This window comes from Pyrus communis, chromosome 7 (assembly GCF_963583255.1).
Source record: "Pyrus communis chromosome 7, drPyrComm1.1, whole genome shotgun sequence".
Classification (NCBI taxonomy): Eukaryota; Viridiplantae; Streptophyta; class Magnoliopsida; order Rosales; family Rosaceae; genus Pyrus; species Pyrus communis.
Window position 1 is genome coordinate 2,497,601 of NC_084809.1, and position 26,292 is coordinate 2,523,892.

Sequence of the window (26,292 nt, forward strand, 5' to 3'; positions counted from 1 at the left end):
TACCCACAAATGTTGTGCACATGCTTCAATTAACAGAAATTTAGATGAAATGGACGAAAAACTAACAGCAGGGGGAAATCAGCCAAAAAAATTAGTTTAAGTCCTTAATTTTCCAATTGAAAAGTTTAGGGAGGAAATAAAAAATTAAGTGAAATTCAGGGGGGAGATCGGTAGTTTAATACATATGTATGTACCTGTACCTGATAAAGTTGTTTTCTTCGTACACAACTTGGCAAGCCCTATGAGCTAGAAATACCTTGATGCAATTGCAGAGTACTGAAAGCTTACGGAATATATTTAACTAATTTTTCATCATGATGCCGATGGCTTACTCTCTGATCCAGTCTAAATTAAACTGATTATCATTTAAGCAAACAGATAATAATTAGAGATCCGGATATAACCATTTCACAAGTTGTATGTTAATTAACGAAGAATATTCTTACAGTTTAATTAAGTTGTGAGCTTTGACGATGTCATATTAGAATGTGAGCATTCAATTCAAAATTCAATTAACGACAATGGCCAAAATCATATGAACACTTATATGCAACATTTTACTTCGCTGCGGACTCCTAAACTCAGCTCATGCCTAGGACCCTAGTTTGTGAACATGAACAAACGACAATCATGATCAAATTATTTTCACGTGAGTATTTGGTGGCTGTTTTGCTAATCTTGCGACTTATTGGTGTTGCTGTGCCACTATCTATTATATTATTAAATTAAACAGGCAAGTTAATTGATAATCTTCCATGCACGATGGTCTGTTGGAATTTATCTCTAATGGGTAAGTTAAGTGAGATAAGACTGATTGAGTTGCTCTTCTATATACTAAGTTTAAGTCCAGAACCAAAAACCACACTGCCTGAAAAGGATAAACGAAGAGCACTAAGCTTCTACGTAAATGCAGTGCTCAGATATAAATTTATTTCTAGCTAGTTTCAGTTTCGATGAAGCCTAGCTAGTTTCTGCACGTTTGTAAATGCAGTGCGCATGTATAATTTTCTAGCTAGTTTCAGTTTCGATGAAGCCTAGCTAGTTTCTGCACGTTTTTGTTTGTTTGTCGATCCCCTAATTCTCTTTACGTTTATTCAAATGCAAAAATTAAGTAAAGTTGCGAGATTGTGTAGAAAAAAAGAGTGCAGAAATCACTTCTTTATAGAAATTGGAGAAAGTAAATAGGTTTCTTTCTTTATAGTAGGACTTGCTAGTAGCAGTGCAAGTCCTTCAATTTATTAAACACTCTAATTAACCACACACGGCATTTCTAAATACATACAATACAAAGTACTATAACCTGGAAACAAATAGAAGGACAATTAACTATATAATTAAAACGACAATATATATATATATATATATATGTATATAATTAGGGTTGCTCGTGATTTGATGATCCATCTACTGCATAATCAAGCTCCTAATTATAGCGGCCTCCGGACTATCAGCATCAATTGTAGAGAGCAGTTGGGAGAGTCGCTCGCTTAGGTCGTCAACCTCTCTGTGTAAGTTTCTGATGTAGCTGCAAGTCTCTTGTAGGACCTTAGATGCTGGTGCCTGCACCATACACCAAAGTAAAAGCCATCCCAATTAGCGCCATAACTACTGGCTTTCTAATATTTTCACAACACATTTTAAGGACATATTTTTTTTTTCAGTGTGACGGTAATTAACAAAACTATTATACAATATTCAGTTTGCGTACACAGAATAATCTCTCTATATGCATACATATTATATATGTATAACATATAAATTCTTCAAGTTCTAAACATATCACATGTGACATAACACATGACACGTGATGAGGTTTACTACTAGATGGTCCAACTTCAACAAGACAGTGTTTAGGAATATATGGGTCAATGGGAAACCCATATTATTAATTATCAACCCATATATCTAGTTCCTATGGAAATGTATCAATCCCTTGATGTCCGGGTCAAGTTTAGGCTACTCGAAAAGTCCAATAGACTACAATATTATACTTTACATGCGGTCCTAAAGTGCATTTTCTTTTTGCTCCATGATTATCTACCTGCACTTGGGTTGTTTAGAATTCTTCAAATCCAGATGCATATGTTTCATGACATAGAATTGTTATCGACACTTACAAACAAAGTCTTATATTACTGATTATACGCGCTTTTAACAGTTCTGTTACTAATTTACCTAAGAAAATGAGTGCGAAATCAATGACTTTATTTTAGATGTATTTTCTTTGAGAGCAGAGAGGAAGAGTTTACCTTGTTGGAGCGCCTATCTCGAATCTCAGGAACCAGTTGACGTAATTTGGACACCAGTTCGATGATTTGGTCATCTTTGATCGCTGGAGTACCTGACTGCCTCGACCTTCTGCTAGACATGATACCCTGCACCTAGCTAGCTAGCTAGACAAGTAGCTATAGTTTTATATATCGTTCTCAGAACATATATATATGTTCGTATGTATGATCAGCCTGGCTAGCTATGGAGCTTTATACATCATATATAAGGTTTAAGAACGAGAATATTAACCTAAAAGAGGCTAGCTAGTAACAGAAGCACTGGAAAAGCGGAAAGCGAAGGAGAAGTAGATGAAAGGACAAGGAGAAGGAGAAGAAGAAGAGGAAAAATGGTATCTGCCTATCAGATAACAGAAGAAGTGGTACTAGCAATCCTAGAAATAAGGTATATGAAGAGCTTAGCCCCAGACAGTGATAAGAGAGATATAAAGAGAGGAAGGACCACTAGGGAAAATAGCAGAGAGAGAGAGAGGGAGTACAATAACATAGACAGCGATGTTGGATGTGAAGAAGACAACCGCGCATTGGAGAAAGCAGTCTGCTAGTCCTGGTATTTTAAGCCAGTGAGAGAGAGATATGAGAGCGACGAAAATTTTTATGGGTAGTCCAAACATAAGTTATGTGTATTATTCACGTGTTATAATACAGATGAACGATGTGGTTGGTATACCTCTATGTTTAAGGTATTAATTAAAAAAATGAATTTCCGTGCTAAAATTTCAACGTGAATATGTTCTAGGTGCATAAAAGATTAGTTAGACGTTGTGTGTGTGTGTTCCCGAGTTGGGGTTTGATTTCAAGTGGGCTTCAAGAAAGGTGTTCGATTTTGAGCTAACAAAGTGGGGCCTTCATGTACATGTCTCCATACGCAACACCATGTGATCATAGGATACTGATCCTCTCAACTTGCACAACTAGGGTTACTGAATTTTATTCACCAATCAGCCATTGCCACGTTTGCGCCCCCTTTGTATTTCCAGCCATGGCTCCTATGTTTCAGGGCAGTCATCTCCAGATGCAGTTATTTCTTTCTACTCCATTATTCTGACTTGGCATTCTACGGTTGGTTTTGAACACAAGGCTGGATTAGTTACATACATTGGGGCCTCTACTTGACAATAGATAAACTTCTCCGGTCAGTTTTCACACCGAGTGAGACTAAGTGGAACGTAAATATAATCTTATGCTTTTTTTATATACATAAGCATTCTTCGGATGATGTGGGTGGTCAGGGTGTCTAATAAAAAATCAATGTGTCATGCTTGGTAAAAAAATTAACTAGTCAGATTCTTAAACTTCAATGGAGTTAGTTTTCGAACTGTATATTTGAAATATTTCTTTCATATTATCCCTCGGAAATCATATCAAATCTTCTTATGTATATGCATTAAGCAAATTGTAAATGAAATATTCAATTCGTTTTAACCAAGCAAATCTCTACTGCGTCTCTGGCTATGAGTTTATATTTGTTTTCCCTTCTTGTTTGGGACACAACTACGTGAGCACTGCTTAGCACAAGCTTCAGGGTCACATGCCAATTTCCTGGCACACACGACACCCCAAGTGGCACACCATAAACCTGAGTACATACGAGAAGAGGTCCAGAGGTGGGAGGTGTTTTCTAGAACAGGCATAGATGTGAAATTTCCAGGCTTTTGTCAAGCACTGTCACGTGCGACTATAAAATTAAACGACCCCCTATTTGTCTGCAAGGACCCCTCCTCTCTCTCTCTCTCTCTCTCTCTTACAGTGAACCTCTTGTGTGTTGTGTGCCTATGTGCTGCATGTGTGTGCATTTTGTTGCAAATTTTATTTTAGCCAACAACCAGCAAGATCTTTAACTACGATCGTTTTGGGCACCCACCAACCAAATAATATAATTCCAACCCTAAAGATAAAACGAAATGATATTGGTATAAATATGTTGTGTGGGTATGTATCTTTCATGTTTCTAGACTCTAATCCACATGTAATATATATTCAATTTATAAAGATAGGTTGTTTTATCAAGACAGTCGGATATGTTATATATGTTGTCAACTTAAGTTATGAATAAGATCATAAACGTAGTCGCACATACTAAAGAACATATAACTAGGGTTTACTAATGGACGTAGATACATTGGATTATGATCTACAATTAGGGTCTAGTAAAAAGATTTATTATTTAGTAACAACGACAATATTCTAATCTTTCAGATGAGCCTTTATGTCACTACCAAAAAAAAAAGAAAAAAAAAAAAAAAAAAAAAGCAAGCTCCCTTACCAGACGAAATGGTACATGTATTATATGTACCCTAAAGATTTACATATAGATCAAGAGGAAATTAACTTTCATATTCTCTTCAAACCCACATAATCCACTGAAAATGGTAAAGGCGCAAAGCCGCACACATACATGCAGTCTCTATATGCATGGGTTATAGCAAATCGATAGGCTCACATGGTTTACTGCATGAACTTTAATCAGGAAGAAAAATTGACCACCGTATATATACAAATCAAATCTTATCTCATTGATCCTAATGTATTTGTCCTTATACATGCATGTGATGTTGCCGTAAAAATAAGGGTCTAGTACCGGACCCAGTTAACTTGATGGAGCGATACAGGATTCATTTGAGGCAAAACATCAGCTACTTTTTTAGCTTTATCTATCTCATTGTTGTTTTGGTTAATCATTATACATATCTAATCAACGGTGGATGTATATTAGGACTAAGGTGGTCTCTGGATGATCCAAAGTAGGAGAATATACATGTGAAGGTTTTCTGTGGTGCCTTTTAATTTTTGGTGGGTTCCTTTTGTGCCTACACCAAGTGTTTGATATAGTGTTTGTTAGGCATATCTCTGCATCACTTTACATGATTCTCTCGATAGCACTATTAGATTGCTTCAACATATGTCGATATCTGCTGACATATGCACAACATAGTTTGACTGACAATAATAAGCCCACCAAGCATTCAACAAAATGTTTCAGTGAATAAATTGAAAAAAAAAATTGCACACTTCGCGCTCGATTTCTACTGAAAAACTTAAACCTTTAACATTAGGATCCCAAATGTTCGAATCTTGGATTAGCCCTTGTATCTAATACTCGAATTTTTTTTTAAAGTATCAAAAACACAAGTCATGTGATGTATTATTACTTATGTTATCAAAATAATGGACGATATATCTGATATATCTTACTTATAATGTATATTAATAAAAATAAAAAAACAAACCAGAACGTTATAATTTAGATAATAATTTTAACATCACATGATTATGTTCCGAATATATTGAAAAATTGCTTTGCAATGCTGTTTGAATGTGAGCCGTATTGCTCTTACTCGATCCATGTCCCCCTATTATTAATTCAAAGAGGTGTTGCCAATTTTTGGGGTCCGCTGGGGGCCTTTGTTGTTCCTCTATATTTCTGAAAGTTTTGTATTATATTTATTGGGTTTTTTTTATGTGGAAAGGACATTATGTTTAAACCAAAAGTTCAATGATAGCCTACTACACGTCATGAATCTTCCTGAAAGTTATGTGTGTTGCAAGCTACAAAAATCTGTTATACATATGTGTGATGTAGATGGTGATATCAAATTAAGCTATTAATTGTGTGGTTTAATATAATTCTTCTCTTTCCTTAGTATTAAATATATCGTTGTACAAACTTATGGTTACTTTAAACATCGGTTGTCAAAATATTAAACAACCATTATGGTTCCAACAAGTCCCATCTAAAAACATTGTTTTGCCAAAGAGAAATGCTAAAGAGATTTTTTTAAAAGTAAGACTCTCTGTCACCGCACAGTTTAACGTTAATTCTCGTGCCAACATTATAAAACATTATGTAAAAAATATGAAATGTAGAGTTCCACTTTTGAAAGAGTCCCCTTAGCATTTCTCTTTGCTGAAACACTATAGTTCCGATTCCATAAAACTTTTTATATCAAGTATCCCACTTGATTAAGTCAATTTGTTTGTTGGAGAGGATCATGAGTCTCCGACAAATTAATCCCTTGATTTACTCATTTTTACTCGTCTCCACTAATTAATCCATAGCTTTTGGTAGGTAATTGGTATAGTTATCAACGGTCAAATTAACTGCTTAATTTGCATATAAAATATTTTTGCTCATCATTTTCAAGTGATAGTGATGCTCACCAAAATTTTGAAATTTGTGTAGTGAATAGATATAAATCTAAAAATTTAAACTCATCTAACGGTAATAAATATAGTGATGAATATTACCACTACTTAAAAGTACATGGTGAGCAAAAATATACCCAATTTGCATATCTCGACAAGTCCACACCGTTCTCTTTTACCTTTAGCACAAAGTTATTAAGTTTGAATCTGCCCCGACAAATCGTTAATGATGTCTAATTAGTTTATATGCACCACCACCTACTTTTATTTCTTCATCACGAGTTAATGCAGTTTACTACTCATGGCTCGATCATCTAATGCATTATGCACGCATGCCTGTTCAAGTAAAATATTGGATGGTCACTGCATGCGGGTAAATCGTTCAGTACTTTTCACGTACAAAAAGACAATATAGGTAATGCATTCCTTGCCGACTACTTTCTTCAAAGTGACTTTTATGACTAATGTACTGTACTGATTTCATGTTCCGAAAATAAGTGATTGATATGATTGTAACATTGCCACGTGATTCCGTATTTCTACAAGTCACAAATTATAGTAGAAGTGGACGATAGATTGAGGTACGTAGTAGGCAATGTTCAATAACAGAAGAGGAGTTAGTAAGAGCACTAATGATAGGTTTATATTTTAATATCGTAGTATGAATAATTCATGACACCAAGTGACGGTATTACAGTTCCATCGAAAAAGTACAATATTGTAATTATATCATCTTAATTTTCTGCGAAGATCCACGATCTGTGGAATCAAATCGCAGTTAATGTTATATTGTGATAAACTTGATAAGATGCATGGAGTGCACCGGCCTCGAATGCGCATGCACTTAGACCTTCAACATCAATGATGATAGAATGTAAAATCAGACTGCTGCATTTTCAAACTAGGCCCTGGATTTATGCCACAGATTATTGGCTACTTCCTTCCCTTTTGTATTTTTGGCACAGTTGACAGACATGGGAATGATTTCTACAATCTCCCTTTCTCCATCTGCACAAATCAAAGTTAAATCAATAGAGAAACAATAGGAGAAGTGCATACGAGAAAGGAGGAGTGTGGAAATCGTTTACCATACAACTGAAAGTTGAAAAAGGCACACAAGCCTGACATGAAGAAATTCTAATGTCCACCCGCTAGACCTTGTCGCCTGTTCAACGACAGACTCAAACAAGTTGGCCAACTTGCATGTGTTTGTTGTCACACTGCTGGCCGTTTGTCATTTGTGTGGCGGACGGACGTAAGAATTTCTGCATGACATGAATATTGAAAACTTGAACCAACTTCGGGTTTTGAACCATAAGCCATAAAGAAGGTAACCCAATAAATTATGAACATGGTACACTGGGTTCATACGTGAATAACTGAGGTAAGCCCAAGAAAAAATAGTTTCAGGCTCATGTTTCATGCAGACCCAAATTCTTGAAGGGCTCGTTTTGCATGTAAGCATAATATAGAGATGGGCCAGCCCCACTTCAAAAACAACCAATCGATTAGTAAATGATATATATAGATTTCTGTGACATGATTTGAGATATTTCGTATCTTATATGTTTTTTAACTCATTTGTGCCGCAGAGTATAATACTATCTATTTTATTTTTTTAAAACTACATACATATTTTACAGCGAGGAATTACACGTATTCGAAAACGGTTTTCAACAACTTTGTTTACAGGCTCACTTATTATTGGCGTTCTGAAACATAGAAATTGAGCTTATTGGAGTACGAGAATGGTTGTGGAACACCTTTGTTATAATTCATATGTATCCCAGTAGCAAATGGGGAACACACATTATCTTTGGACTGTGCAGCTGAGGATCAGGACAAATCGAAGCAGTCGAAAATATTATCCATAAAAAAGTTGAAAGAGCAATTAATTGATTAAAACATAAGCTAGCAAGAGCAGCTGTATATTATTTCTGAATGAATCTTAAAAAAAAAAAAATATTTATGTTTAGTGCTTATCTTTATCAAGCTTTGATCTAAATAGAAGTGCATGCGCAGACAGGTGACAGATCATCCATGTCAATTATTTTCTTCTTCTTTTTCTGCAGATTTTATTAAAGTTAATGGATTGCCTTTGCCCTGCCCACTTGATCAATCTTCTTTAATGATATTATCTCAATTATTGAAAGTTGTTTAAATTCATTTCCTCTTTGATATTCTCTTTCTTAGTTTGCTTGGCAAGATAATATGTCGTTGGCACTAGACAGTGGGTTTTTTCAACCGGTGGTATATCTGTTTGTGTATGTTTGTTTTTTTGCGTCGCGTAAATCAACAAAAGAGCTATACAATAAAAAATAACTAAGACTTTCACATCCTTAAAAGTGTGAATATAACAAGAAGCTAAGCATTATTTTACGTACGATTTAGTTTAAAAAAACATCATCTTTTTAATTGTGTTGTTATGTAGTCAATATTTAATCAACAATGTCGTTAATATTTAATAGATAATATCGTTATTTGATTTTTGATCAATTTAAGTTTGACAATTGAGATTCGTAAAGTTCTTACTCCCACCAATTTCTCAAACTTAAAACTCGAAATGTTAAAATTCATAAATTTATCTGACAAGTGTTGTACATCAAAACCACTCATAAAATGGATCCCAAATCATTAGGGTTGATGAGAACCATTCAATTAAACCGGGTTCATATCCAAGTGATCCACTAGTTAACAAGGACATGCATTGCTTCATTCATCACAAAATCTTGTGATTGAAATTCTTGCCTATGAGATCGATTTGGCCTGAACAAACAAAAGCATGTGCCCCTTGCCATGCACAGGTACAAACAGTAACATCGAAAAAATTTGGATGGGTCGGAGTATCCGATAATTCGGGTGTTTTTAAATAAAAATTTAACGAAAAATTTCTGAAGTACAAAATACTCTAAAACAGTAAAGAAAATCCCAGTTACACCTCTCTTTCTCCTACCGAAGCAGGAGTATGACACGATCACTTGTCCTTTTGTATTTCTAGTCTCATTACATCCAAGTATATACAAGTATTTTTACTCTTAATTTGTTATAGATCCCTCTTTATAAGGCTATCGAATTTAATAAATCAAACAAAATTAACGGTCAAGATTGAGCAGAAGTTAGGAAGAGACTAAAATAGGTGTGTGAAATTTACTTTCCTTATTAGAATTGCATTCCGGGAAGTAGATTTTTTTATTTATAAACTTCTATAGAAAACACCTTGTAGGTGCTTCTCTGGAAAACATAAAGTTATGACTCGAAAATATTTTTAAGTTTTGCTGCAAACAAGTGCACACTTTTAGTTTGTTTTAAAACACTTTTCGTTGTTCTAAGAAAGCAATCCAAATTAGTGTCTTTTTTACACTAGATATAGTGGAGGGGAGGGAGAGAGAATCAAACTCGAAATATTAAGTACATGAGTGAATGCTCTTAATTATCTAAGCTACCAACCTTTTACAGCAATCCAAAACAGGTTAAAACTTGTCAAAGATTCAATAGAGTGTGTATCTAGAAAGTGTAATAACTATGAGACCTGAAAAAATCCTAGTTAATTCAAAAGTATCAAGATGGCTTGGTCGGTTACTGCGTTCTCAGATATGATATTTGCTATATATTTTCTCTCATTTTTTTGTGTTATTTTGGTTGTGCTTGACTCTTTGCAGATCCTCCTTCACTTTAGTTCCTACATGGCTGCCACTCCGGTGGTTGCTAGTGAGAGTTCGGCAGCGGCGCGCTGCTTCTTCCTAACACAGATTGGTTTTTTTCCGTTCCATATGTCATGTGTGCTCAATTTTTAAGTCATTGTCGATGTGAAATTAGGCCTCCCATTATTTTATAATATGTTTTAAGTTTAATGAATATCAGCTCTTCGAAAAAAAAATATGCTAATGGTATTATTACTCGTACATACAAAGAGATTGCAGAATTATAATTGTGACTTTCCACTGAGAAAGACATGACGCATAATTGCATATCATCCTTGTTCTTGTCATGCCTTGCCCCTTCTTTTTTACTTTCTCCAATGTCTGACTTCCAACTCGAAATATATTCAAACTGTGAAGTTGATCAAAAGACCTTCCCTTAAAAGCTTTCTTTTCTTTTTCTTTTTATGTAGTGACAGTTCCATGAAATTATGAATTTACTATTTTATCTGAGAATATATAGAAAAAGCTAGACTGACTAACTTCGAATGTTTGAACATGGGCATGACATTTCTGGAAACCCACTAATTTACTGCACATTCAGAAAAAGGGAGCCCTGAAATATATACAATAATTTTGGTGCACTCAATGAATTGTAAAAAGTTGGGCCCTCAGAACTTCACTAATGGAAGGGGAAAAAGAGTAAATAATTAAAAATATGGACCCTTTTTTCTACTTTGCTTTGCAAAACGAGTGGTTTCATTATTGCCATTTGCTGCACATTCTTAGGCTTCACATTCACACAGTCTGCTACAAATGAATGTGTCTCCATTTTATTATAAAGAGTGAGCCTTTGCTTTTTTGTAGGCCTCAACCTTTAATCCCTAGGAAAGTAGGGGCGTTAATGGGTTGTGTTTGGGTTGAGCAAGCATGTTTGAGAGTATATGTCACATCCTGGTCCAGGCCCTCATTACAATTCGGGTTCGACTCCACCGTAGTACGATATTGTCCGCTTTGGACCCCGACCATGCCCTCACGGTTTTGTTTCTGGGGAACTCACACGATAACTTTCCAGTGGATCACCCATCCTGAGAATGCTCTCCCCCGAACTCGCTTAACTTCGGAGTTCCTATGGAACCAGAAGCCAATGAGCTCCCAAAAGGCATCGTACTAGGTAGAGATGAAAATATAAATATAAGGCTTAGAGAATCCACCCCTTGGATGATGTGGGATGTTACAATTCACCCCTTTTAGGGGCCCGATGTCCTCGTTGGCACACATCCGACCAGGGATTGGTTCTGATACCAAATTGTCACATCTCGGCCCGGGCTCCCACCACAACCCAGGCTCGACTCCACCGTATCATAATATTGTCTGCTTTGGGCCCCGACCAAGCCCTCATGGTTTTGTTTCTGGGAACTAACACGAGAACTTCCCAGTGGGTCACCCATCCTGGGAATGCTCTTTCCCGAACTTACTTAACTTCAGAGTTCCTATGGAACCCGAAGCCAGTGAGCTTCCAAAAGGCCTCGTACTAGGTAGAGATGAGAATATACATATAAGGCTTAGATAATCCACCCCCTAGGCGATGTGGGATGTTACAGTATATAGCAAATGTAATGAGTATAATTTAGTAATAAGAAAACATTACAACAATTCATTTCTCCCTCTCTACATTTCTCTGCCATCTCTCTCTAAAACCTTTATCACCATTTCTGCAATATTAGACTTCTGCAACGTAACATGTTGCTTTACATGGTATCATTCGCCGATCGAACTCTTCTTGCTTGAAAGGTTATCTCGATCTTGGATTTCTTGCTTCTGCTGCCCAAGATCTTCTTCTTTGTTCTTCTGATCTCGGAACTTTAATATTTTTCTGTTTCACGATTGTTCTTCTTTACAATGGTGCACTCTAAGTGTTTGCTATATTTCCTGTGTGAATTTTTCTTCAACAAGCTGCAATGGTGACTGCCAACCAACTACAAATTATGCAACCGCCCATCACCTCTCTTATCTCTACTGTTTCTACGTTGGTGACTATCAAACTGGATGATTCCAACTACCTCACCTGGCATTTTCAGATGCAATTGCTACTCGAATGTCATGGAATTATGGGGTTCTTGAATGGTTCTAACCCTTGTCCTACAAGGTTTGTTTCTTCTGGTTTTGGGGGTTCTAATGTCGATTATGGGGATTCATCATCAAGAACTGAAACAGATGCATACAAGGTCTGGAAAATGCATGATCGAGCCTTGATGCAGCTCATTATTGTCACACTTTCCCCATCGGCTGTATCGTGTGTCGTGTCATTAGAAGCACAAGTGCTCGAGATCTATGGATTCGGCTCAAAGAACAATTCTCCATTGTTACTCGTGCAACCATATTCCAGATGAAGTCTGAGTTACAAAATATCAAGAAATGGCCTAATTCAATATCCCAATACTTGCAGAGAATCAAGGAAACTAGTGATTATTTGGCAGCTACAGAAGTGCATTTTGAAGATGATGATATTGTCATATTGACTCTTAATGGCTTATCTGGATAATATAATACCATCCAATCCATAATTCGAGGCAGAGAGAATGCCATCTCTCTCAAAGACTTGAGATCTCAATTGCTTGCTGAAGAAGCGATGGTCGAGAACATTATTGTTACACTATTTCTCTCTGTAATGGTTGCAAAAAATTCTGAATCTGGTTCCAAGAACTCGTCTTTTTCATCTAATGTGTATTCTGGTGATCATAATCAAATGGTTTCTGCAAATTCAAGTCAAAGGTATTCGAGCACTTAGTCTTCTGGTTTCTCTAGTGCAACTACTCAGCCTATCTAGTTCAAGAAAAACTATAACAAGAACAAGGGCAGAAGTAAATTCAACTATAATGCTAATTCTTGATTTGGGAATTCAAAGAACACCTACACTACTTCTGGAATTATGGGTGCACCTCCAACACATTCAGCCTGTCAAATATGTGGAAAGTTTGGTCACCTTGCTGATACATGTAGATTCAGAAATATTGATGTCGTGGTAGTTGAAGGATGTCAAATATGTGGCAAGAAGAATCATACTGCTCAGTTTTGCCATTTTTGAAATGCAAATATCTCTGGCATCACCCCTCAAATGACTGCAATGCATGTAAACTCCTCATCATCCACTCTAACATCAAATGCCTTGTCTCAGCAGTTCTGGCTTACAGATTCAGGAGCAACAAATCATCTAACTGCAAACTTGCAGAATCTATCCTTGGACAAAGCCACATGGAAGATTTTGTACAAGGCGTAGTGCAGTAATAGGTTATATCCAATTCCAATATCAAGACCAGTTGTAGTTTAGAGTCAATGAGTTAAAGCTACATTCCTTGGACAGCAAGTACATTCCAGTTTCTGGCATAATAGACTAGGTCACCTTTCTAATTCCATTGTCTCCACTATACTTAGAAAGTCTAATATCGCAGTACCTTCTAATGTGTCACCTTCTTTGTGCCATTCATGTTTACAAGGGAAATTCAGCAAGTTACCCTTCTCACCATCTATGTCTAAATTTGTAATTCCATTTGAAATTGTTCATAGTGATGTATGATGCCTTGCTCCATGTACCTTTATTGATGATTATAAATACTATGTGACATTCATTGATGAATGCACTAGATATTGTTGGCTATTTCCTTTGCATAATAAAAGTGAAGTTTGTTCTGTGGTCATTGGGCAAAATGAGCTCATACTCCAGAGCAAAATGAGCTGACAGAAAGAAAACATAGTCATATTGTTGAAATCTCAATCACACTATTACAAAATGCATCTCTACTAGTATTTTTATGGTCTTTTGCTTGTCAAACTATGATATACCTTATCAATATGATGCTTTCATCAACTCTAAATAATCAGTCTCCATTTGAGGTTCTATTTCAATCTGTTCCAAATGTTCAACACCTTAGGATTTTTGGTTGGGCATGTTTCCCATTATTAAAGCCTTATACTAGTAACAAGCTAAAACCTAAAACCAAGATATGCATTTTTTCTGGGATATGCATCTAAATACAAAGGGTATATTTGTTTTGAAGTTAGCTCAAAGAGATTTTATATTTTGAGACATGTTATATTTGATGAGTGTATCCTTCCCTTTTACAAAAGTCATATGTTCATTCCTAAAAGCCTATTTCTGAAATTCCAGTGAATTCAGTGTGTGTTACAATTGAAAACATGATTGTTGGAGCACCATCAAATCTATCTGCGTCTAGCCCTAGTGTTCCACCTAGCTCTGCTAATGCCAATACTAGGTCTCACAATTCATCTCATGCAACTGATCTATCTCAGCCAACATCAATAGAAGACACAAGACAACCCATTACTGGCATTTCACCTCAGTGTACTTCTGCTTCATTCCCTGTGGCTCCTGAGTTTCAAACATAAAGTTTACAAGTAATTCTTCCTATACCTCCATTGAACTTGCATCATATGCAAAGATGGCCGAATAGTGGAATTGTCAAGAAGAAAACATTCATTGTCATAACATATGAGAATGTAGAAGTTGATTTGTCTTAGATTGAACCGGTTTTTTATAAGTCTGCTCTTAAATCTCCAGTCTGGTTTAAAGCCATGGAGAAGGAAATATAACCTTACAGTATCAGAAAACGTGGTCCTTGGTTCCTTTACCATCAAACAGAAATCTTGTAGGGGTGCAAATGGGTCTTTAAGATCAAAAGACATGCAAATGGAACCATTTCAAGATACAAGGCTAGGCTTATGGCAAAGGGGTTCAATCAAGAGGCATGTATGGATTATGGTGAAACATTCAGCCCGGTGGTTAAGCCTACTACAGTGAGACTTATTCTTGCATTAGCTGCACAATTTGGATGGGGTTTAAGACATCTCGATGTAAAAAATGCATTTCTGCATGGAATATTGCAAGAAGAAGTCTACATGGCACAACCTCCTGATTTTGTGGATTTTATCTATTCATCCTTAGTTTGTAAACTTCACAAGTCCTTATATGGTCTCAAACAAGCCCCAAGGGCATGGAATGAGAGGTTTACTAATTTTCTACCTTCTCTAGGATTTCAAACAACCTATGCAAACACATCATTATTTGTCAAACACACTGATTCTGGGGTAGTGATCCTCTTACTATATGTGGATAATATAATCATCACAAGGAGTGCAACAACTATCATTCAAGAGGTAATTTCTGCATTGGCAACATAATTTGATATGAATGATCTAGGACTACTACACTATTTTCTTGGTATTCAGATTACACAAACTGCAGAAGTATTGTTTTTATCTTAGCATAAATATGTCAATGACTTATTGATAAAGACATAAATGCATAAGTCAAAGCTCTGTGCTACTCATTGCTTGCCTCAAAATCGACTTCTTAAGGATGATGGAACACCATTTGGCAATCATGAGTTGTACAGAAGCATAGTGGGAGAATTACAATATCTCACTTTCACAAGACCTGACATTGCATTCTCTGTGCATCAGGTTTGTCAGTTCATGCATTGTCCTATAGAGTCACATTACTTGGCTGTAAAAATGATATTACGATATCTTAAGGGGACTCAACATTATGGTATTCAATATATGAAAGGAAAGTTGGAGTTAAATGCATTTAGTGATGCTGACTGGGCAGGGGATCCCAATAACAGAAGATCCACAACTAGATTGGTTGCTTTCTTGGGGAACAATCCAATATTGTGGTCATCAAAGAAGCAAAACACAGTATCTCGTTCATCTATTGAAGCTAAGTATAGAGCAATTGCTACAACAACTGCTGAGATCAACTAGATAAGACAGATTCTTGCATTCTTGCATATTGAAGTTCCAACTCCATCGACAATGTTTTGTGATGATCTATCAGATATTGCTTTTACCTGTAATCTAGTGATGCATCAAAGAACTAAACATATCGAGATAGATGTGCATTTTATTCGAGAAAGGGTTGCCAAACAATTACTTCACATGCAATTTGTATCTTCTAATGAGCAATTTGCTGATATTCTGATAAAGGGGTTGTCTGCACCACTATTCCATGCTTATTGCTGCAATCTCAGGCTTCGTGATCCTTCTCCTAAGCTTGAGGGAGGATGTTAACAGTATATAATGGATGGTTAAATAGAGTGTCATGTGTCAATAGATTAGTAGGTTTGTTATAAGGTGGTTAAGGTAGTTATAAGGTGACTTAGTGAGCAAGCATGTTTGAGAGTATATAACAAATGTAATGAGTGTAATTCAGTAATAAGAAAACATTACAACAATTCATATATATATATATATATATATATATATATCTCTCTCTCTCTCTCTCTCTCTCTCTCTCTCTCTCTCTCTCTCTACATTTCTCTGTCATCTCTCTCTAAAACCTTCATCACCATTTCTGCAATATTAGATTTCTGCAACATAATCTGTTGCTTTACAATCGATTTGTATTTGCTTAACCGTGTTAATTGTGTACACATCGAGGATCTTATAATCCTACGAGTTAAGTTTCAAATCTTTTAGTATGTCGTTTAACTTGTGAATTATGAATTGTATAACATGTCGCGATTGAAATTATTACCCTTTGAAAACACATGCGATGGGATTCGGGAAAAGCACGAGGGAGGAAAGCTTGTCTAAAATGGAGAAAGGAAAGATATGATATTGATTGATAATATAATACTTGCTACTCGCTTAAAGATTAGAGAAATTGTTGAGAAAGATTTGCCAATATCTACAACTAAAAGAAAAATGGTGGATACATAAAGATTAATAGGGGACACACATAATTAACAACCAACAAGGCCATGCATGCATGTTTTTGACCAAAACTCTTCTCATATGTGATGATTTTGCAGCTGCAACAGCCTTGTATAAGCTCCGTCGGGGCGGCTCGCTAGTTCCGAATGGCTGCCGTGCTCAACAATGCGCCCGTCTTGCACCACGCCGATGCTGTCCACCCCTCTAATTGTAGACAAACGGTGGGCAACAAGCACGGTGGTGCGGCCCCTCATTAGCCTCTCGAGTGCTTCTTGCAGCACACATTCTGACTCGGCATCAAGTGCACTTGTAGCCTCATCTAGCAAGAGTATTCTCGGGTCCTTGAGCACCGCCCGTGCGATTGCAATTCTTTGTTTCTGTCCACCGGAGAGCTGAACTCCTCTCTCCCCAACCGGGGTTTTGTATCCATCTGGCAACCCGCTAACAAAACCATGCACGTTGGCAGTACGTGCAGCTTCAATTACTTCTGCTTCGGTCGCGCCTTCTTTGCCGTAGGCAATGTTTTCGAAAATGCTTGATGCAAACAGGGCTGGTTCTTGTTGCACCAATCCAATCTTCAGCCTAAGTGACTTCAAGTTCAGACGGCGAATGTCTTTGCCATCGATCATTACTTTCCCAACTATCGGATCATAAAACCGCTCGATCAATGCAATCACGGAACTCTTTCCTGAACCACTAGCTCCAACAAGTGCTTGGCTTTGGCCAGTGCGGATTCTGAGACTAAAATCTTTGAACACCATGACATCAGGTCGCGATGGGTACGCAAAATCAACATGCCTAAGTTCAATTTCTCCGCGTACTGATTCAACCACCTCAGCCTCAGGATCATCCGGATCAATCCTTGTTTGACGATCGAGGATTGAAAAGACCGAACCAACAGCTTCACCGCCCCTAATAATCTCCGGGGCAAGGCTAACGGTTTCAGCAACTGAATTGGCCGTTACAACGAGGACAACGAAAACCTTAATAACTTTCGAGAAGGTCGAGACACCTTTGCTAACGAGGTGGGCACCATACCACAAAATGAGAGCTTCAGATGCATGGAGAGCAAACTGAGAGAGGCCGAATAGGACGCCAGCGGTTTGGCTGCGGCGGAGGCTTCCCAGCTGTGGGAGACGGAGCTCGTGGCAGAAGAGAGATAGGATCTTGTTTTGGGCATTGAAGGCGGCGACTGTCCGAATGTTGCTCACTCCCTCCCCTGCAATCATGCTCGTCTTTGCATGAGCTTTGGCTGTGTCTCCAGCAAAGCCCTTCAAAGAAAGTTGCTGCATAACGCATAATGCAGAGTTGCAGAATTAAACAGTCAGTAAACTCCGTTAAGTAAATGATTAAGAACTAATACAGTGCGTTAGTTAAGTGTTTGTTCTGTTATCTGTTGGATTGGTGGTTGAGAGTTATTTCTTGATACAATTCGGTAACCAAACGAAAAGTTAAAACATATGACAACTCCAAAGACGCTGTTAAGTTTCTCTCCTCCTACCGGCTCATTACTTGTACAAAAACCTCGAAAACAACAAAGTAAATACACCGCAATGCTACCGTGTCATCTCAGGGGCAAGTCAGTTTCTCCCCTTTAACGGGCTCGTTGCTTATTCAAAGCGGGCCCTCAGAAAACAACAAAACAAAGGACAAGGACATAAATCTATCAGACAATGTACGTTCTTATTTAATCAGACGGGTCATTTTCTCACTGTGCATGCATCATGCGCGAATTTAGAACACTGTTCCCACACAAGACAAAAAAAGAACGAACACAGGCGCCTGTCTCTGTACGACTACAGTTTGAAAGCGAACCCCTAACAGCCACCCCAAAGATTGAAACCCTCTCATGCACTCCAAAACGACAAGATTGGCAAATCAAACTGGGGTGTGCACAATGCGCACCAGGGACAAATTACCTTCTTCCCTTTCTGCAGAAAAAGCTCTGGAAAAAATAAAAGTTTCTATATCTATCATGTAATATAAAATGTGCTCACGGGACTGAAATCTCTCTTGTAACTCTCATCACATGGGAGTCTTCACTGAATTATTGTAAGAAAAAAGGGAGAAGTATAAAGTATTGTGACAAATTTTGGGGCCTATAGATTCAGACATATAACAGTATATATATGATGTAGGAAAATAATCTGGATTCTTGAAATTTTATTCAACGACTAAAGTTATTATAATTTTTAAAGCATGTCCGTGTTTATAGCTGTTGAATCATATTTCAAGGGCCCAGATTGTTTGATGAGGAGGATTAGGTGGAAGAGATCCGAAGAGGATCCTTTCCATGTTGTAACTCTGTGATGTGCAGCGCCAGCTCCTCGGTTACTATTTATAGAAAATAAGAGAACCGAGACATCAAAGTAGCTGTGTTATAAAGTTTATCACGCGATGTCATGTATTTAAATACATAACATTAAATGATTAGTTTGAAATATCGCTATTAATTTAGTAATATGCATAGAAATCGAATATAGATGCTAATTAGCAGCTTGGAAGAAAGGATGCTTCCAAGGAATTGTTGGTATTTTATATTAATTTCTTCACTCTTATATTTTAATTTTCTGTGACCACTTTCCAAGACCTAATGTGCACAAGGCTCGGAAGGAGGCACGTGCGGTGTAGGGGTATGGTGACACGTAGCAGTATTCTGTTGTCGTTTCATGCTAGGATTGGGGTGAAGTTTAAGATTCCATAGACGTGCAAGTTGATGCAATATCTGACACACCGATAAAAATAATATGTAGACCACTCCCATATGCTTCTGCGGGACTTTGGGTCAACCCACCAAAGCAAAAAGTTAGCATTTTTCTCTTTGGGTGCATAAAGCTAGCAATTTTCAGAGCAAATATGTTTTGGTGTTTTAGAAGAAGAAAAAGAAGAAAGTGGTAAAAACAAAAACAAAAAAAAAAAAAAAAAAAAAAAAAGAGGGTTAAAACACATGAAAGTGCGTTATTAATTGAATCGTAATATAACCTACGTATGAAAAGGTTAAAACAAATAACAATGAGCAATTGATTTGTACCACAGACACAGTGAAGTTCTAAGCGTAACCTTATCCGAGTCACGAAAGCAAAGTTGGCAAGGCCACTACTAAACCAATCACGCATTGTCATTGATAAAGTTAACACACATAACAAACAGTGCATGATTGGTTTGTGATACCGTCGCCATGACATTTAGGTTTAGGTAAGTTTCTTTGAGTTAAGTGAGTTGAGAGTGTGAAATGTACCTGAGCATAGTTGGAAAGCACAAGAAGTGGGAAGGTTGCTAAAATGAGGAGGGAGACTCTCCATTCCACTATGAAGGCAACAATGAATGAAGTGAGGAGTGAAGTCATGTTCTGCAATATCACAGATATCCTCTCAGAAATAGCTGATTTCACATCAGCAGCATCCGTTGCCAATTTAGTTGTTAGAAGGTTGGAGTTGTGCTCCTCCTCATCGAACCATCCAACTTCATTCCTCAAGATTGCTGAAGAAAAACAAGTACATTGCGCGAATCAAAAAGACGTAAACTTGAATGAAACAGTTGAATGTGCGGTAAAGAATTCAAAGTGATTTAACGAGGCAGATATAAAGGCTAATTGTTTATACCTGCAAGCATCATCCTTCTCACTCTAGTAGTGAGGTTCTCTCCCATGATGCTGAAGAAGTAATGCTGTATCAAATACGCAACCACAGCGTATAGCCCGACTCCAATGTACATGAAAACGTATTCCTTTGTCTTCCTTTCCATTGAGGCGGGGTTTTTATAGTAGAAAACTTCAATCATGTTGCCCATTAGAATAGCAAATGTTGGACCAATAAACCCTGAGAGTACTGATCCTATAGCGGCCATGATTGAATAGGGCCATTCGGGAGCGTTTAGCTTCAGAAGCCGGAAGAAATAGTTCTTAGGAGCTCGAGTTTTCTTGTCGGTTTCAGCATTTGAAATCATCTCTATCCGCCCATCAGCACCAGTACTGTACGAATAGCTCAGGTTCCTTAAGCTGCCAGACCGAAGGCTTAAAGACTTCGTCGACAATGAGTGGCTTAGACGTGATGAGCGCGAGCAGCGAGTAGATGGGTTCCTGAAGTCTCTGTTCCCGACCATTTCTTGGAATCGAATTAAAGAAGCGTAGGCCCCTGCTTTGGCAATCAGTTCTTCATGTGTTCCTGTCTCGACAACTTGGCCTTGTTGTATAACTGCAATGCTATCAACATTTCTAATGGTGGAAAGGCGATGTGCAACAACAACAGTTGTCCTTCCGACCATGAGACGGTCTAGAGCTTCTTGAACAATGCTCTCCGAGCTTGCATCAAGGGCGCTGGTTGCTTCGTCAAGTAGTAGGATCTTCGGGTTTTTCAACATAGCTCTGGCAATTGCAATCCTCTGCTTTTGACCACCAGATAACTGAACTCCTCGCTCTCCTACCTGAATTCACACAAGCTAAAAATGTTATATGCATAACGTTTGTACAGAGCCATACATTCAGCGAATAATCGATACCAACCTGAGTGTTATATCCGTTTGGAAGCAAGGTGATGAAACTGTGAGCATTCGCTGAGGAAGCTGCAACTTCAACATCTTCCATTGTTGCGTCAGGCTTTCCATAAAGAATGTTCTCGAGTATCGTAGTTGCAAAGAGTGCCGGTTCCTGGTTTACCAGCCCGATCTGATCGCGCAACCATTTCAATTGCAGCGTTTTTATGTCCACGCTATCAATCAAAACCTGCCCTGCTTACCGAACAAGACATGTTAGATACTTCCCTTCATCAAGCATCATAGATTTTCAAACAAACATCTCCAATCACCAAAAGCCTTTAACTTACCCTGGTTAGGATCGTAGAACCTTTCGATCAGAGAGACAACAGTGCTCTTCCCTGAACCACTGCCACCAACAACAGCAACTGTTTTTCCGGCTGGAAAGAAGATCGAAAAATTTCGGAAGATAATAACATCTGGCCTCGAAGGGTAGCTGAAGGTTACTTCCTTGAATTCTATATTGCCACTAACATCCGATAAGCACTTTCCCTCCAAGGGGTCTTGAACTATGGTTGGCTTTTGCTTAATTATCTCCATCAACTTGTATCCGGCTGATTTACCTTTGCTAAAGGCCCCGAGGTTCGAAAATGACTGACCCAAGCTCCTGTAACATTCAAGTGTTGTATTAGCATAACAAGGCTTATTCATCGTAGAAGAAAAATGAAAGTTTTCAGATTAAAATCTTACATGCCACCAACAATGGCGGAGAAAATGGCGGTGAACGCTTTCCCTCCATCAGTCTGCCCATTCCGGATAAACACACCAGCGTACCAGAAAACAAGTGCCCATGACATACAAGCAATGCCGTAGGTACACCCTAGGCCGAGACCCTTGGCCATTCCGGCCTTGTAACCAAGCTGCAACGTGTTCTGTATTGCATCCGAATACGAATTGAGGGCCTTGCTTTCACCAACGTACGAATAAACTGTCCGAACTTGCGCGATGGCCTATGCACGAACAAAACCTTACAAAATTAGGCCATGAGAAGTTTCTTACGAAAACAGTAACACGTACTGTTTGTATGGAGTTCTAAAATTTCACCTGATCAGCCATTATCCCTGCATTGGCATACGACTGGCGACTCTTGGACGTGAGGCCGGTGAGTGTATAGGCATATAAGCCGCCGGCAAAAGCGATTCCGGGAATCACCGCAATACTCAGCAGCGCCAGCCTCCATGCTGATACAAACCCTACCACCAGCCCCGCCAGAAACGTTGAGAGATAGTGTATGAAGTTCCCCACCTAAATCAAAACAAAAAAAAAAAAAAAAATCCCAAAAATTAAATAAAATAAATAAAACAGTATGGAATTAACCGAACGTCCACCTACTGGATATAAACTTTCAAAATCAAACATTTAAGGAAATATCAAAATATCCAAAAAATGCCAAGGGGGCCTCACCGCGCACGTTAAGCCAGTCCTTGCTAACGTGCGCACTGATTAGGCAGTGTGCCCCGCATTGATGCATGCCCAACTACCCCACCCCGGATAAGTCCATTTACAAATTTAACACTCCCAGAGACTAGATTCTGCCGCGTGTATGGGAGTGGGAGAGATATTCTTCTGCACAATATTTATATGAGAGTTTTAACGAAAAGTTTTAAGTATTGCTTTTCTAGCGAAAAATTATATTTTTATATTAAATAATCAATCTTGATACTATTTATTTTTTCTTTTATTTTGTAATTATCGATAAAACTCAAATAGTGGGCAGAAATCACTCCTCGATGATAAAATGACAAGGAAATAAAAAGTTTAGAGAGAGAAAGAGGAGAGAGAGAGGGGGAGCAAAATGCAAGTTGCCAAAGAAGGGAAACCTTCTCACTGATGGCATCTTGGACCAGAAGAGTGTCCGTTGAGATACTAAAGACAATGTCTCCAGTTCTAGCGTCGGTGTCGAAGAAGCCGACGTCCTGTTTCAGCACGGCCTCCAGATACTTCTTCCTCAGCGTGCTCACCTGCCTCTCACCGGTGTACATCCAGCATGCAATCTCTGTAAAAAAATAATCACATAAATTAATCACCTTTAACCTCATTAATCAACGGATTAACGTATAATTAATGAGAAAATAGGGGAGGGAACAGTGCACGTGAAGTGATGCACGAGTCATGTGGGACTGGATTGGACTGGACAGAAGTCCAACAAGTGTGATCCGACGACCAGCAAGGACTAAAAATAAAAATAAAAAATAATTAAAAAGGTTGGATTTTGAAGTTTTGTTTACCTGCGTAGGATGTTACGCATACTATGAGACCGAGATACACAAAGTACAGAGCATACTGCAATCAACAACAAAAAATCAGATCTGGGATCCGAGAAATCGCAACGAAATCTCAAGGAAGGAAAGTGATTTTCGCATACTCATTTTTCTCCTATGCACATTCATGTTTATTTATTTTGCGCATTTGGGAGGAGAAAGTTGGTGTGCGGAAATCGTCTTTCCTTAAAAATATGAGAAATTAACAGATGGGGTTGCAAACCTTTGCTACTTCTGCGGTCATTTTCTGCAAATTCATTTGGTTTTCGCCGAATCCGTTAACCATTTCCCCGAACATGAGGAAGAACACCGGCATGGAGGACCCGTGCACGACGGCGCCCAAGCTTCCGAAGATCATGAGGAGCCAATCGTACTTGTCTGCAAAGGAGAAGAGCTGGAAAAAGGGCAGGCTCTGCTCCTTCTTCTTCTCCGCCTCAGGCACTGTCTTCGCCTCCGCCGCTGGCTCCGCCATTGCAGCAGCTCAGCTTGTTGATAAAAACGCAGAGCAGAGTAAACCCAGTAAAAAAGAAACGAGCTTTAGAGTGAGAGATCTAAAGAACCCATTAATTTTTTTTTTTCTGTCAGTTTTGTTTCAAGAACTGTCAATGTCGATTTGTTCTGGGTGATCAGCGCAACACAGATTCGTTTGCCGGAAAGAAAATGAAGAGAGAGAGAGAGTGTGTGAGAGAGGTTGGACCAGTGGTCAAAGGAGGAGGGTGGGAGAAAACGAGGGATGGAGAGAGAGAGGGGAGTGGGTGGTGGAGTTATATACTATTTAGTATACAGAGGTGGTAGGGAGCTTTAACTGCGGTAGTGAAAATTACTGCAATTGAGGAATCTGGTTAACAGTATTACACTGTGTGTCCTGCTCTGCTCTGCTCCTGCTCAGTACAATTCTTTATGGTTCTTGATATTTAAAATCGATAAAAATGATCTGAGGTTATTTACCGTTAATTATTTTGTGAATAATTTTTGTTAAATTAAGGGTATTTTTATCAAATCAATTTTTTTGCTTGAACCGGTGGTTTCTTTAGTTTAATGAAGATTTTTTATAAAATTGTCAAAATGATTGATGGTAGACAATCTTATGAACGACTTTTATTGATTTTAAATCTTAAGAATCAAAATAAGAAGTTATACCAATTTTAGAGACCATTTTAGCTAAAAAATCAGCTTGAAAATGTGTCTGGTTATCGTTCTAGGTCTTTTATTTGGTTTTTATATATGCATATTTTCTAATCTTTATGATCTCTAAAATAAACTTTCAAAAGAAAATAGGAAGCATGATTAACATGAGTTGGTTCAATCATGAACAGAAGAAAAAAAAACTGGATACATAAATTGTAATTAGAGCAGGAATTTCATGTGCAATACGTCTGTTTCTTTGACAAGATGACAAATTCTAGTACAAAATGTAAATAACGGACGTTTCAAATATAGAATTTCGATGACATCGATACTATATTCATGTGTTTCGACATTAATAATGTTGACTTATTATCAATAACATAACGATAATTCATTCTTTAAAATAAAAACGAACGTTGGTGCCATAATAGAATTCATGAATTTCTCTATATGTTTGTTAACTGGTATGAGAAAAATAACACTTGAGACTCATAAATAAATTCATACCATAATCGTGGAAGCACCCCTTTTGACTTGACATTGCATGTGTTTTGCCGTCCTTTTTCTCCCTTCTTGTTCATATAAATCCCTTTCACTTCCCACATTTTTTTTCCTTGCCAAAGTGATGAGTTGATGAGATTTTATGGGGTGGTAGAATTTGTTTAGGAAAAACTAATTTAACTTGACATTGCATGTGTTTTGCCGTCCTTTTTCTCCCTTCTTGTTCATATAAATCCCTATCACTTCCCACATTTTTTTTCCTTGCTAAAGTGATGAGTTGATGAGATTTTATGGAATGCTAGAATTTGTTTAGGAAATTTTAATTTAACTTGACAAACAAACAATCCCAAATCAACAAGATTCTCTGTTTTGCGAGGATCGGAGAAAAAACGTCTATCGTATTGGGTAGCCATTCCATTGCATAAGCTAAAGAGTTTACATCAAAATCTTATGTGTTTGGAAGGAAACCCTCATCATGAACATGCCCTTGAAATGCATGTTCTTGTTATGTGGACAGAGAATTTCCGTTCACGTAATATACCACCCTCTATTTCTCTCTCTTGATGTGAATTGTAAATCACGCAAACATATAGATATAAATTGAGTTTGACAGCAATGTAACAAGTAAGTTTTTTTCTGCATTAGGCGACCCCATAAAAAATAAAGGCTATGGTGCATAAAGTATTATTTATTAAGATAAGGATTACATTTACAGGGTATTACATGGACCCATTTTCTTGTGCCCTCCATTATCATGCACTTGGCCTTGGAAATCATGATTAAGTTGGTGGTCTTAAAAATAAAAAAAGCTAAAATCTTTTGTCTGCTGGAGTAAGGTAGTACAATTGGAGTTGACATCCTAGTCAGATCTGTGTGTCTTGAGTCGATAAATTGGGAAATCTTGATCATTCGAAAGAGAAAGAAAGATTTGGACCGTTCAAGGGTTTGATTTTGTTTGAAGTTGTCAATGAGATGAACTAAGCATGATTTAAATTGAATGGTCTGAATTTCTGTTTCGTTAGCTTCGAAGACACAGAAATCCGAAAAGTATCTCAATCCACACAA

General features: G+C 37.7%; 4 protein-coding genes across 4 annotated transcripts; 2 read left to right on the top strand and 2 right to left on the bottom strand.

The window, feature by feature from the left end:
• Positions 1-1,150: 1,150 nt before the first annotated feature.
• Positions 1,151-2,773, bottom strand: LOC137741051 (transcription factor PRE1-like). The gene is made up of 2 exons (XM_068480857.1): positions 2,250-2,773; positions 1,151-1,560 (listed from the first exon to the last, which is right to left on the bottom strand). Exons 1-2 carry the CDS (start codon positions 2,367-2,369, stop codon positions 1,405-1,407), a joined length of 276 nt encoding a protein of 91 aa, XP_068336958.1. The 5' UTR covers positions 2,370-2,773; the 3' UTR covers positions 1,151-1,404.
• A 9,260-nt stretch (positions 2,774-12,033) lies between these two features.
• Positions 12,034-12,617, top strand: LOC137739297 (uncharacterized). The gene is made up of 2 exons (XM_068478849.1): positions 12,034-12,363; positions 12,462-12,617. Exons 1-2 carry the CDS (start codon positions 12,034-12,036, stop codon positions 12,615-12,617), a joined length of 486 nt encoding a protein of 161 aa, XP_068334950.1.
• A 2,774-nt stretch (positions 12,618-15,391) lies between these two features.
• On the top strand, positions 15,392-15,856 carry LOC137739302 (uncharacterized mitochondrial protein AtMg00810-like). Its single transcript, XM_068478855.1, has one exon. It carries the CDS (start codon positions 15,392-15,394, stop codon positions 15,854-15,856), a length of 465 nt encoding a protein of 154 aa, XP_068334956.1.
• An 848-nt stretch (positions 15,857-16,704) lies between these two features.
• On the bottom strand, positions 16,705-24,280 carry LOC137739140 (ABC transporter B family member 19). Its single transcript, XM_068478646.1, has 10 exons — positions 23,822-24,280; positions 23,566-23,620; positions 23,158-23,333; positions 22,382-22,582; positions 22,028-22,287; positions 21,628-21,944; positions 21,309-21,532; positions 20,410-21,229; positions 20,046-20,287; positions 16,705-18,093 (listed from the first exon to the last, which is right to left on the bottom strand). The coding sequence occupies exons 1-10, from the start codon at positions 24,068-24,070 to the stop codon at positions 16,885-16,887; spliced, it is 3,753 nt and encodes a 1,250-aa protein (XP_068334747.1). The 5' UTR covers positions 24,071-24,280; the 3' UTR covers positions 16,705-16,884.
• Positions 24,281-26,292: the final 2,012 nt, after the last annotated feature.